General features: G+C 31.6%; 2 protein-coding genes across 2 annotated transcripts; both read left to right on the forward strand.

Moving 5' to 3' along the window:
* The first annotated feature begins 445 nt into the window (after positions 1 to 445).
* On the forward strand, positions 446 to 2,936 carry LOC126676275 (SEC1 family transport protein SLY1). Its single transcript, XM_050370442.2, has 2 exons — positions 446 to 572; positions 715 to 2,936. Exons 1-2 carry the CDS (start codon positions 542 to 544, stop codon positions 2,541 to 2,543), a joined length of 1,860 nt encoding a protein of 619 aa, XP_050226399.1. The 5' UTR covers positions 446 to 541; the 3' UTR covers positions 2,544 to 2,936.
* Positions 2,937 to 6,445: 3,509 nt separating this feature from the next.
* On the forward strand, positions 6,446 to 9,582 carry LOC126676279 (proline dehydrogenase 2, mitochondrial). The gene is made up of 4 exons (XM_050370447.2): positions 6,446 to 7,066; positions 8,128 to 8,773; positions 9,037 to 9,277; positions 9,360 to 9,582. The coding sequence occupies exons 1-4, from the start codon at positions 6,527 to 6,529 to the stop codon at positions 9,397 to 9,399; spliced, it is 1,467 nt and encodes a 488-aa protein (XP_050226404.1). The 5' UTR covers positions 6,446 to 6,526; the 3' UTR covers positions 9,400 to 9,582.
* The last annotated feature ends 3,903 nt before the right edge of the window (positions 9,583 to 13,485 follow it).

Here is a 13,485-nt window from a genome sequence, read left to right on the forward strand (position 1 = left end):
TATAAGTGTGAAAACACACACACACTCTCTTGATAATAAAAAAAAAATTACTCCCTCCGTTTCAATAGAATTGTCCACTTTACGTTTATCACACAGTTTTAAAAAAACAATCATTGTTATAGGTTTTGTAATTTTTTTTATTTTTCTTATCATTATCCTTATTTAATATAGGCTACACTTGCAATTTATTCTCAATTTACTCATTGGTGAACTTTAAATAGGAGTAATGTAAAAAGATTGAGTATAAAAGTTGATATTTGTTGAAAGCGGACAAGATTTTTGCAACAAAAAAATTCTTCAAGTGGACAACTTTACTGCGACGGATGGAGTATTTCGCGAATACAAAACTTAAATTTTTTAGAATTAACTGCGAGAATATGCTGTATGAAAGGCCTAGCCCAAACAAAATCTAGGCTCATCAGTGGGCCGTGACAAGATCTCTCCTTCAACCGAAGAAAAACGCAAGAATAAGAAAAAAATTCTCAAATCTCGATTCCTTTCAACATTCTCTTTCATTTTTCTTCAGTTTTGGCAGATCATCATGGCTCTCAATCTCCGTCAAAAACAAACCGGTAAGTTTTTTATTTCTCTAATTATGTATTTAGATCTCTTGATTTTAATGTTTATAGTATGCTAAAAATTTCCATTAAGGTTGCCCAATTGCTATTCCAATGTTATTTGAACTGGGGTTTGATCTATTTTTATTGTTTTCAGAATGTATAATTCGGATGCTAAACCTGAACCAACCAGTAAATTCAACCGGTACTGCTAATGAAGAGGTATACAAGATCTTGATTTACGATAGATTTTGTCAAAATATATTATCTCCATTGATTCATGTCAAGGATCTTCGAAAACATGGCGTTACTCTTTATTTTCTCATTGATAAAGATCGAAAACCTGTTCATGATGTTCCTGCTGTTTATTTTGTGCAATCAACTCAACTTAACATCCAAAGAATTGTTGCTGATGCTTCAAAATCACTTTATGATAGTTTCCACTTGAATTTTTCGAGTGCTATCCCGCGTCCTCTTCTCGAGGATCTTGCGTCCGGGACGTTGAATTCGGAGTCGATTGATAGGATTTCGAAAGTGCATGATCAGTACTTGGAGTTTGTTACCTTGGAGGATAATTTGTTTTCGTTAGCGCAGAAATCTAGTTATGTTCAGTTGAATGATCCTTCTGCTGGGGATAGAGACATTGAGGAGATTATTGAGAAAATTGTGAGTGGGTTGTTTTGTGTGTTGGCTACATTGGGTGTTGTTCCGGTTATTAGGTGTCCTCGTGGTGGACCAGCTGAAATGGTTGCCTCAGCGTTAGATCAGAGGTTGAGGGATCATTTGTTGTCGAAGAATAATTTGTTTTCGGAAGGTGGAGGTTTTATGAACTCGTTTCAGAGGCCGATTTTGTGTCTGTTTGACAGGAATTTTGAATTAGCTGTTGGGATACAGCATGATTTTAGGTATCGTCCTCTTGTTCACGATGTGCTTGGTTTGAAGCTGAATAGGTTGAGTGTGCAAGGGGAAAAAGGTGGGATGAAATCGTATGAGTTAGATAGTTCTGATCCGTTCTGGGCTGCAAATGGGTCTCTGGAATTTCCTGAAGTTGCTGTGGAAATTGAGACGCAGCTGGGGAAGTATAAGAGGGATGTTGATGATGTCAATAGGAGGACTGGTGGAACAGATGGGGCAGAATTTGATGGAACAGACTTAATTGGGAACACGAGACATTTGATGAATGCAGTGAACTCCCTTCCTGAGTTGACAGAACGAAAACAGGTGATTGATAAGCACACAAATATTGCAACTGTATTATTAGGAGATATTAAGGAAAGAGCTCTCGACAGCTATGCTAAAAAGGAGAATGACATGATGGTTAAAGGAAGCATTGATCGAAATGAACTCTTGGGAGTGCTTCGAGGGAAAGGATCTAAAACGGATAAGCTGAGATTTGCAATCATTTACCTTATATCATCCGAGACCATTAACCAGTCAGAAGTCGAAGCAGTGGAAACAGCTCTTAGAGAGTCTGATGTTGATACTAGTGCATTTCAGTATGTAAAGAAAATCAAATCCCTAAATGTTTCGTTGGCATCAGCAAATTCTGCCAGTAGAAATAATATTGTTGATTGGGCGGGAATGCTTTACGGGCAGTCACTTAGTGCTGTGACAGCTGGTATGAAGAACTTATTATCTAGTGATAGGCAGTTGGCATTGACTCGAACGGTCGAAGCTTTGGTTGAGGGGAAACCTAATCCTGAAATCGACTCCTACCTCGTGTTTGATCCTCGTGCTCTCAAGCCCGGAGCTGGTAGTACCCATCTAAAAGGGCCATTTAAAGAGGCAATTGTATTCATGATTGGTGGTGGTAACTATGTGGAATATGGGAGTTTGCAAGAGCTTGCACAACGGCAGCAGATCATCAAACATGTTATATATGGAACAACAGAAATTCTCACCGGAGTGGAGTTTGTCGAGCAGCTAACCTTGTTGGGGAAGAAAATGGGATTGGGTGCTACAGTTTCTCCCGCACCAACTCAGTAGTATAATTATGTTCTGTATATGCTTTTTGAAACAGGTTGCATGCGTTTTATGCATCAAAGAGGAGATGCACGCCATCGAGAGTGGTAATACTGTTTGATTTATGCGGAAAATATATCGATACTGTTTAGCTTGGAGTAATTGGCAAAAGTTGGCTATGTGCTTTCTTTCTTGAGCTTCATTGATGTTTAGATTACTGCTAGAATTTTAGTTTTACGATAGCATTAGAAAATGATTTGTATTTTAATTCACATGTTAGTTCATGGTTGTTATATTGACACAATGATGACAATGCTTGATCTTTCATTGTTTCTGTTGATTTACTGAAGAGAAGTAATTTGTAAAACTCATTGATTTTTTTGTTTTTGAAGTCATGTAAAACTCATTGATTGTGTAGGGCTGATTCTTAGATTTGATTGGTCATTGTTTGTGGCTCTGCATATATCGACATGAGTAGGCCAAGCAATCACAGTTCACCTAACACAATCGGAAACAGATTAAAGCTGAGAGCAATGGTGTCATATTATAGAAGGATTAATCTTTTTATAAAATGGCTTAAAACATTTGTGCTATAAACAGTTTTATATGTTTATGATATATAGTTTAAAAGCATATTGTGTCGTCGATTGAGATACAGATTCGTTTTAACTCGGCCATTGTCCGAAATGTATATTCATGCATTTCTCTGAATTTACTTTCGTATCCTTTGGAAAAAATATTCAAATTCCTGTAAGTTAATACTTTTCAGCGACAAACAATTTTATTTGGAAAAATCATAACAAAAAGGGAGTCAAAGTTAAAGGAAACTATAATTTTATTGTTTGACAATTGGTCCAAGTTTAAAGAACACAATTTGATTATGTGTGTGTCTGCGTGTATAAGTTCATCTTATATGTGAATTAAGAAATGTTTTAAAAAAAATTGATTATGCTCTTACTAAGCTATTTTTTTCTTTTGATATTAAATGAGGGAATGAAAAAATCTTTAAAGCAAAATCTTTGTAGAAACTTATCAATGTTGGGTTATGCAGAGTCTATGATTATTGAGGAGTTCAGTTTATCCCACATCGACAGGTTAATGTTTCAAACAGTTAGTTATAAAGCATATTCAGCTCGCATCCGAGCACCTAGCCGCGAGACGGAGTGATTAGGTGGTATTAATTTACACCTAGGAAAGTCCCCGGGCCCACTTCTGCAGAGATGCAGCCCTGGCAACAGGAGAACTTTGAGCTTTGGGGGTCCACTTGCCACGTGCAAGGGGCAGAGACACGTGTGGAGCCCTTTGGACTCCCGCCGAAGTCATTTGGCCGTTGAGTCACAGTTATTCACTCGGTCCCCTCTTTCCGGTGAGACTAACAGAACGGGGCTTACGCTCTCGCGGCGTCTCTTTTTTTGTTTTAAAATGATATTATATCAATACCATATACGAAAATGATTTTTCGGTACATTTAGTGGAGAAACTATAACAGTATGATTTTTTTTATTTTAACAGATATATCAATGATAAAAAAAGAAGTCGAGCGCCGACTGCTAACTCAAGTGCCTCTTGAGCCCACTATTTCTTCATTAGGGGGGACTAGCCTCGTCATATTTTACTGGGCTTATTAAGAAGTCCAAACAACAATAAGTCCACAAAAGGCAGTGTTGAACCTCTGGATCAGTGTAATTCTTTCAGTAATGAAAGATAACAAAATTATTTTAAAGTATATCAATACAAGGAATTTGCTAGTAATACTAAGTATTAGTACGATATTTTTATCAATTCAATAATATGGAGTAACGTCTTTTATTGTTCAGGGCCGATGTAGAGGTGGTCATGGACCGGTTTTGAAATGGCCAAATTCAAAATCGTGGAAATGCAGTTTCAAGCCAGTTTTAGTTTTTTTAAAGCATCTTCAATGCACTCTTTATAAATATAAAATTTTTAATTTAAAAAATTTGATGTAAAATATAAACTTTAATGGACTCTCTATATTTAAAATTTAGAGTAGAGAGTGAGTTTGGTTCTCCACATGTGACATGTAGAGAGCCAAATTCATTCATGTAGAAAATCAAATTCATTCTTTACTTCAAATCTTATCAACAAAAATTTAAATTTTAAAATGATTTTGATGATTTTTGCTTTTGAAAATTTAATTTTATCTTATTTTTAATATTTAAAAAATAATAAAATAAACAAATTACAAATAAATAAATCGATAGATTAATATTATTTAATATCTATAAAAATAAAATAAATTAAAAAATTATAAATTGAAGAGTCTATTGGACTAAAATTAAAAATCGTACTCTTTATATTTGAGATGCACTCTATTTTGCAAAAGATACTCTCTATTATAAAGAGTGTTGTTGGGGATGCTCTTAGACCCGGAACCATGGCAGTTTCGATTCTAACCTTCAAAAGGAGTAATTTCAAAATACGTATTTGATTAATTATAAAATATTCTACCATAATTAGTTTCGATATATTCTACCATATTTATCTTCACTATATATTCGATTAATTACAAAATATTCTACATGCTTATTTTCAATATATTCTACCATATTTATCATATTTATAGAGAAATTCTTAGATAGACTCGGTCTATTACGTCATCCGTAAACTAACCTATCACATTATGACACGTCATTAAAATGATGGCAATCTTGTAATATTACTATTTAAAAGTGTAAATAAATAAAAAAACGAATATACAAGATTGTCATCATTTTAATGACGTGTCATAATGTGATAGGTTAGTCTATGGATGACGTGATAGACCGAGTCTACATAAAAATTTCTCTATATAAATATGTATATTCATTTAAAAATATATCATACCATATATATATATATATATATATATATATATATATATAATTATTAAGATCTACTGTTTTTTATATATTAATCAAATATCTTTCTTTCCTTTTAATAAGCTATAAATTAGTAACAACATCAATTATATCTATATTTAGTTTATTTTCCCTTTTATATATACTCAAATATTTATCTTCTATGTCTACTGTTTGATTAGCTCTAATCGTTGATAATAATCATTTGTCTGTTTTGTTATTGCTTGATTAACTCCAATTATTAATAATATCCATTATATCTAAACTATATTTAGTTGAATGATATTATTATTTAATTTTATAAACTAATAAAATAATTTTTTAATGATAAAATCACTCGTTAACATAATAAATTATATAAAAAAAATTATTTTTTTCATCAAAGAAATTGCAGTCATTTTCTCCTCCTAATAATTTACTTAATTTAATACACATTATTGCAAATGAATATCAAATATATATTTCTTCTTGATTAAATTTAATAAGCAATCCTGATTAATAAAAAATAAAAAATAAAATAAGTTGTCTCAGTAAGTAATCAGACAATTTGATCGGTTGATCTAATAAACATTACTTTAGTAAATTTAATTTTGATTAAATCGAACCAACAATTTGCTGAATAGTCATTTGTATAAAATGGAAATAATGAAAATATTAAGTTCCAAATTGAAATCCGAAACTAATATAAGGGCAAAAGGTAACTTTGATAAAGGGCAACTTGCAAATAAAAGATTAGGCTGACTCAGCCTTAGTTGGAACACATGCATTTCTAACTGTCTGTCTACTACTTCAATCACAAACAACACCGTAACTCTTTATTTTTAACAATATTTAATTAAGCTAAATAATTGTTAATATAATAATAATTAAAATCAAATTACAAGTCAAGTAGACAACTTGAAAGACCACTAGTAGATACCTAGTCATGACTTTACCCAATAAGATAACACTTAATTTTCTTAATTAATAATTTTCTTTAATTAACTTAGACTAAATCTTCAATTTTAATCCCCCCATTCCTTAATCATAGCTTCTCAATTCTCTATAAATAGAATCCACAATCCCAAGCACCTGACCTACTTCATATATTACATTCTTCCAAACCCAAAAAATTTATATTTTACCAAAGCCAAAAAAAACCAACTTTGGATGGCCACCAAATTCCTTTCACCAAAACTACTCAAACTCAATCTCCCATATTTCCTCCGGCAGCTCAACTCCTCCACCGCCTCCTCCTCCCCTCTCTCCGCCATTGAATCCCTATCCGACCCCACCGCCCTCCAACAATCACCGCCGTCCACGTCAATTCTCGACTTAAATGACCATCAAAAACTTTTCGCCACCCTCTCCGTGAAAAAACTTATGCATGCCTCTCTGATTCTTCAAATGGCGGCGTTAGAACCGGTGGTTGATTTGGGTATGTGGGTTATGGATTCCAAGTTGATGCAGATTGACAGTTTTGTACGTGATGCCGTTTTGAAGATGATCAGAGTGAGTTTTTATGAACATTTTTGTGGCGGTGAAAATTCTTTTGAGGCTGGGGAGTGTATTAAGAAAATGAATGAGTCTGGATTACGAGGTATGCTTGATTATGCTGTTGAATTTACGAGTGATGACGATGCTTGTCATAGGAATTTTCTTGGCTTTCAGAAAACTATTCAAGCTGCTAAATCTTTGTCTTCATCTTCTGTAAGTCATTATTTAATTTTTTTTTTCTTGCTTTAAAAAAATAATAATTTCGTCGTTTTAATGTTTGATTTTTAAAATTTTGAAGAATTTTTTTTGTCTTTAATGGGAGGAAAATTAAATTTTTTTAGTTTTTTGAATGTTCTGGGTATTTTTTTGGTATGGTGTAGTAGAGTCGAGAAATAAGCCGTGAATTAAGGTTAAGCCAAGAAGCTATATTCCATTTCTAATTCAATGAATCATAATTTTTACTTTTCTAATGTTATTTTGGAAGAAAATTAAAAATTAGAAACTGTGGGCCTACCCTTACACGTAAGCATGTGATGGAATCTACTAGGAACCGATTATTTTGAATCTTTGCGTATGAGTAGGTTCTTAGTTGGGTGATAAGGACGTAAGCTGCACTTTTTTGACTCATTTAATTTATGATTTTTTGAGATTTTATTGTTAAATAATTTATATCTTTTTTAATGAATAATCAAATCTCTGTTCCCATATTAGTAGCCTAATAACTAATTAGGATCGGTAATTTTCTTTACTGGCCCACCTAATTTGGAATCTTTGATATTTTAAAAGAAATTCTGGAATCTTTTGGGATCTTCGAAGATTCCAAGTTGGTTTGGTCAGTAGTTACATGATTTTCTTTTTGAATTTTTAAATGTATTGACAAAATTGGATTAACTGGAAGAACAGCTCAAATACAACTAGCATGTATCAGTATCTTTTTTGAACTAATTTATTAGGTTTAACTGATTTAAGTTTAAATTCAATTTCTAGCGGAATTAAAGGGAATTAACCAAAAGAAAAGAATTTTTTTATTACATTAAAAAGGGAGATCTAGTAGTGTAACGAGTTGGCATGTCATTTTCAAAGTGCATTCACTTCAAATTGAATCAATTTAAACCTAAATTTTTAAATTTTCCTAACTGAAATTCAAATACTAATTCCAACCTAAATGAATTGAATTTTTCGATTCAGTTCGGTTTTTGCACACACCCCTGATTGCAATGATTGAATTTGTTTAAAATAAGTTTGAAATCAACTAATTTTTGGCTGGTACGCAGGTGAGCTTTGTGATAGTAAAGATGACTGCAATTTGCAGGCTCAAGCTACTAGAGAGGGTAAGTGATTTACTAAGGTGGCAACAACGAGACCCGTCTTTCAATCTTCCATGGAAACAGAACACATTGCCGATTTTCGCTGATTCTAGCCCTTTATACCACACTCTCGAAAAACCCGACCCGTTAACCCCACAAGAAGAGCTTGAGCTCCAAATAGGCCAGCAGAGACTATTGACATTATGTCAAGATTGTGCCGATGCCAATGTCCCATTGGTAGTAGATGCAGAGCACACTCCAGTTCAACCCGCAATTGATTACTTGACATATTCATCGGCGATCATCCACAACAAAGATGATAATGTTGTTGTGTATAATACAATGCAAGCTTACTTGAAGGATGCCAAAGAGAGATTGTTACTGGCGACTGAAGCTGCTGATAAGATGGGAATTCCGATGGGGTTCAAGTTAGTGAGAGGTGCTTATATGTCGAGCGAACGGAAAATAGCATCTTCTTTAGGGTATGAATCTCCTATTCATAATTCTGTTCAGCAAACACATGATTGCTACAATGATTGCGCATCTTACTTGCTGGACGCGATCACCGATCGCTCTCATGGACTCGTCATTGCCACCCACAATGTCGAATCAGGTAAACTTTTCATCACAACGTTACATTTTCACAATTTAAGCATTAAGGTTGCTCTCTTTAAGATGTTATATTGGTTATAAGTGTGTTTGTTACCAAATCAGTACCGTAAATTTAATTTACATTTCATGCTACGGTCTTAATATAAATTAAGGTCGATATACACACTGACGTGATAAATAGTAATTGAAAAAAAATTCTTATCTCTAAATGCTATCTGCATTGTACCATTATTTATCGAGTTTTTTTTCATACGCATTGTGTAGGGAGATTGGCAGCGACGAAAGCGCGAGATTTGGGAATAAGGAACGGGTATCATAAGTTCGAATTTGCACAGCTTCATGGAATGGCAGAAGCACTTTCATTTGGTTTAAGAAATGCAGGTTTTCAAGTGAGCAAGTACATTCCGTACGGGACTCTGGAGACGGTCATACCGTATCTGCTGCGAAGGGCTGAAGAGAACAGAGGAATGTTATCTGCTTCAAATCTTGACCGAGAACTCATGAGGTACAAAGCAAACAATTTTCCTTAAAATTTTAAAAGGACTAAAACAGTTCTGATAAATTAACAATTATATGGTCTTTTGCAGGAAGGAGTTGAGCAGAAGACTTAAAGCTGCAATATTTTGAAGTGAAGCATGTAATTTTGAGCAAGACCAGATTCTGAAATTGGCAATGTTTGTTTATAAATAAATTGTGTTTAGTTGATGGCTATCATAATCTTTGGGGATTGCCTAGCTGTATATATTTGGGAAATAGGTCCCCTGGTACATTAATAATATAATATATTACCTTTTCTCTTTTGATATTTAATCTACTTCTTTTTTATAATAATAAATGTTTTATCAATTGAGAAACATGAGTAATTATATAAAAGAACACATAAAAGAAAAATTTGAATTAAATATTGAGTTTCTTTATTTATATTTTCAATTGCGTTGATAAAAAAAATTTAATGTGAAATTTGGTGATAAGTCCATTTGAGTTAGCTATTTTAAACAACAAATCGACTATGAGTTCGATGGAGAGAATATCAAAATATTTTTTGTAATACATAATAGTTTAAATTTCCGCTTCATAAATGCATTTATAAAAAATAAAATAAATATCAAACATAAATTTATAAAAAATACAAAATTTATGGAAAAAAATTCATAGAATGAAAATAAGAAAATGACAGTTGCCAATAAATAAAAATGAAAAAAGAGTCAACGTGTGATTTGAACTTGTGACACATGGTCATTTAATCCAATTTGTATTATTTTAGCAACTAACTTCAAAAGTCTTAGTCTCTCTTCTCTCTTTTTTCTCTGAAAAAACCCTAGCCGTCCATAACTCTTTTCTCAATTTTTCTTCGGCTGCCGTCAATGGTTTAGGTAGTGCCATTGACGGCAGCCATCTTTTCTTTTATGTTATTTTAATTTTATATAGTATAATAAGTAGCCAAATGTTTTTCATTTTTTTCTTGATGGATTAACATTTATCGACGAAGCGCAAATTCAATTGAAATTTTCATAAATCAAGAACCGAAGATAAATTGGAGATCTTTCAACAACAAAGATGAAATTATTCATGGGCTATAGTAGTTTTTTTATTGTTTTAATATTGTATTTTGTTTTGAGAATCTATTTTGTCCTTTCTATATGAAGGGTTTGTTGTCCTTTCTATGTGAAAGGTTGTTGTCCCTTTTTTATGAAGGGTTTTCATGTGTTGGTTGTATCTGATGTCATGACTGTAGTTTCTGATTTTATAAATCAGTTTGCGGGTGATGGTGAAGATTGAGCGAAGAACGGTACTTTATTGGCGAAACAGTTAGATAATTTATTTTTATTTTCGTAAGTAAATCTGCGAATCAGGCAGCATGTTGTCTGTTCCATGTCAGGTCATCGGGTTTAGTTTTTGAATTTTTCCGAATTTCTTACAAATGTAACTGTTTCATATTCGATTAATGAAGTTTGATGAATTCTCAAAAAAAAACTTCAAAAGTCTTTATTTTTGGGTCAGATTACCTCATAGTTGTATTTTTAAAATGCATAATATATAAATCAGAGGTGAGGAATGTGGAAAAAAATTAAAGAGTTCCCTAATTGCCGCGATAATCGTAGACCTATTTGTTGTAATAAAAATATAAATTATGGCATAATTTAATAAAAAAATAAAAAAAATTGGAATTAGTTGATTAGAAAAATATAAAATTAGATTAAATGATTTCGTGTGACAAGTCTATGAGGCGCGTGGATTTTTTAGATAAAAATGATCGAAGGTGATCATATTGAATTTTTAATATAAAATTAATAGGTAGTGAAAGAGAGAATGAGGCGGTTAGGCAAGTGCATTTAGTAGTAGTTTTCAAAGCCATGTTTAATGTAGCTTTTCAAATAAGCATTTGAGATCAAAAGGGGAATCAGTTAGATCCGCTGCTACAAAATTATTCTTATTTAGTCAAAAAATTTGAGTTTTGAGTCTTTGTTTATACATAAAATTTGGTAGATGATAGGTTTGCTGACAATTACGTCCGGTTTGAATTCCGATTAATGGGCACAGTCGCATAGAGTAAGAAAAGGTTAATAGTAATAAATAAATTCAATATTTTTATAAAAAAAAATACTATTTTATCACATTCATTCAAAACTTATGTTATTTTTTATAGTTTTATAACCATTTTTAAAATTTGGTATCAGCATCCATTTAATTTAACTAATTTTAAAAGAACTTATAAGATTTATATAATTTGTTATTCTATGTCGTATTTTTTATAAAATTGTGATTCTACCATAAATTTTATCCAATGATAAAATTATAAAAATAATAATAATTAATTGCATTAAAACTATGAACTTGAGCATTTAGAAAAATTTAACATGAGTTTTAATTTTTTTGCAATATTAAACTTTTATAATTCAAAACACTAAAGTATTTTTTCTTTGAAAAATTATTGATGTGTAGAGAAATTATTTTAAAGGTGGTCAAAATTGTTTATATATTATAGATTTAAGAAGTCATTAGGTATAGATACAAGATTAAAGTGAGCATACAGTAAAAGAAAATTTTTAAATTTTTACTCATTTATTTAAAAAATTTAAATTTTTACTCGTTTATATAAAATTTTCTTAAAAAAATAAAAGAAAAGGTGCCCACCTTGGAGTAAAGGTAGCTTCTCTCCTGGATGTGGATGTCTGAAGAGTGTATATTACATTGTTTATATACACACAAAATTTTCAAATTGTGCTAAAATCACTAAAAATATGACAAATTTACCAAACATTATAAATTTTCTTATAATTAGCCCAATAAAAAAAGAATATTATTAAATTTTAAGATGGAGTTCGGACGACTAGCTACCTACTTAATTATGACACAAAATATTATTCAATTCCTAAAGAAAGGGATAATATATACTAGTATAAGTGACGTTGGAATTGTGTGGAATTCAAACCCTTGAATTAATAATCAATTGCTTGGTCAAGCAAGAGGGTTTCAACTTGCAGCTGTAGTTTGAAGTGATGCAGTAAGCAAGATTGTTAATGTTTTTCATGTGCTTTTTATGGTATTAAACAAATGTTCTCTGTCCGATATATTTAATGAAATCTCCAGACAAGAATCAAGATATCATACTTAAAGCAAAACCATACTTAATCAACATTAGCCGTTCATTTAATTATGTCCGGTTTAAATCAGTCGTTATAATATAGTGATCTGAATAAAATTTAATTTTATAGGTCATGTGATTCTGTCCAGCTCAAATTTAATTTAGTCAGCATTATTAGGTGATCGACAAAAGGCTTCACCCACCATATATCTTGTACTTATCTCTATTATATAGTTTATTATATCGTGCAACGAAGCACATTATTAGGCATTTTCTGCAGTTATTAATAATTGATAAAAAAAAATAAGAAAACACGTGCTTCCTAACATTGTCTAGCTGTAATGAAATGGAGCTGACTCAAGACATTTGCCCTAAAATTAGAACAATTAAACCAAAAAAGTTCATGGTGGTGGATACATTAAATAAAGACAATATATACACTTGATATCTTCTGCATGGCAACTTAGATCAAACAGCTGGAATCTTAAAATTTTCATCAGAAAGGACAATCAACTTTGTTTATAATGTAAGATATTAAAATTATGAACACATGATCGAGACTTTATTATATATAAAAAAGGGTAATATATAATTATTAGAGTGGATGTCATAATCAAAAGTGGAATCCCAACTTGCTGGAATTATGTCTGAAAGGGTTAAAAGGCATCTGACAGTAGTTGTCAATTGAAGAAAATGACTAGCAATTGCAGAATTAACCATTCAATTTAATTCATGTCACCTACTTGCATATAAATAATGCTAATTTGTTGATTGAATTTGTAATAATGTTATGGTTCAGTCATTTTCTTTAATCATATAAATTATATTTGATTGGCCTAAACTTATAAAACAAAAGAGTGGACGATTAGGATGTTTCAGCATTGTGAAAAAGAAAGAGAAAATTAGGCGAGGCACAAAAAAAATCACGGTACGTTCTTTAATTTTATCAGATTATAGTGAGAGTTGAACAATGTTGAATATTCCGTAATCTTGGCAAAGAAAAAGAGAAAGCAAATTTACAATTATCCTGATTTGAAATTTAAGATATTAATCCAGTTACAATTTTATTTGTTTGAATTATTATAATTTTTTATAATTTTAATAAACTAATAGTAAATTAAAAGTAG

The sequence above is a fragment of the Mercurialis annua genome, linkage group LG4 (genome assembly GCF_937616625.2).
Source record: "Mercurialis annua linkage group LG4, ddMerAnnu1.2, whole genome shotgun sequence".
Classification (NCBI taxonomy): domain Eukaryota; kingdom Viridiplantae; phylum Streptophyta; class Magnoliopsida; order Malpighiales; family Euphorbiaceae; genus Mercurialis; species Mercurialis annua.

What these genes read in the sequence shown, in the direction of transcription:
- LOC126676275 (XM_050370442.2), top strand. Translation starts at nt 542, where the DNA reads ATGGCTCTCAATCTCCGTCAAAAACAAACCG. An exon ending in TCTCCGTCAAAAACAAACCG is followed by an intron (nt 573 to 714) that starts GTAAGTTTTTTA and finishes TATTGTTTTCAG; the next exon opens with AATGTATAATTCGGATGCTA.
- LOC126676279 (XM_050370447.2), top strand. Translation starts at nt 6,527, where the DNA reads ATGGCCACCAAATTCCTTTCACCAAAACTACTCAAACTCAATCTCCCA. An exon ending in CACCCACAATGTCGAATCAG is followed by an intron (nt 8,774 to 9,036) that starts GTAAACTTTTCA and finishes CGCATTGTGTAG; the next exon opens with GGAGATTGGCAGCGACGAAA. An exon ending in CTTGACCGAGAACTCATGAG is followed by an intron (nt 9,278 to 9,359) that starts GTACAAAGCAAA and finishes GGTCTTTTGCAG; the next exon opens with GAAGGAGTTGAGCAGAAGAC.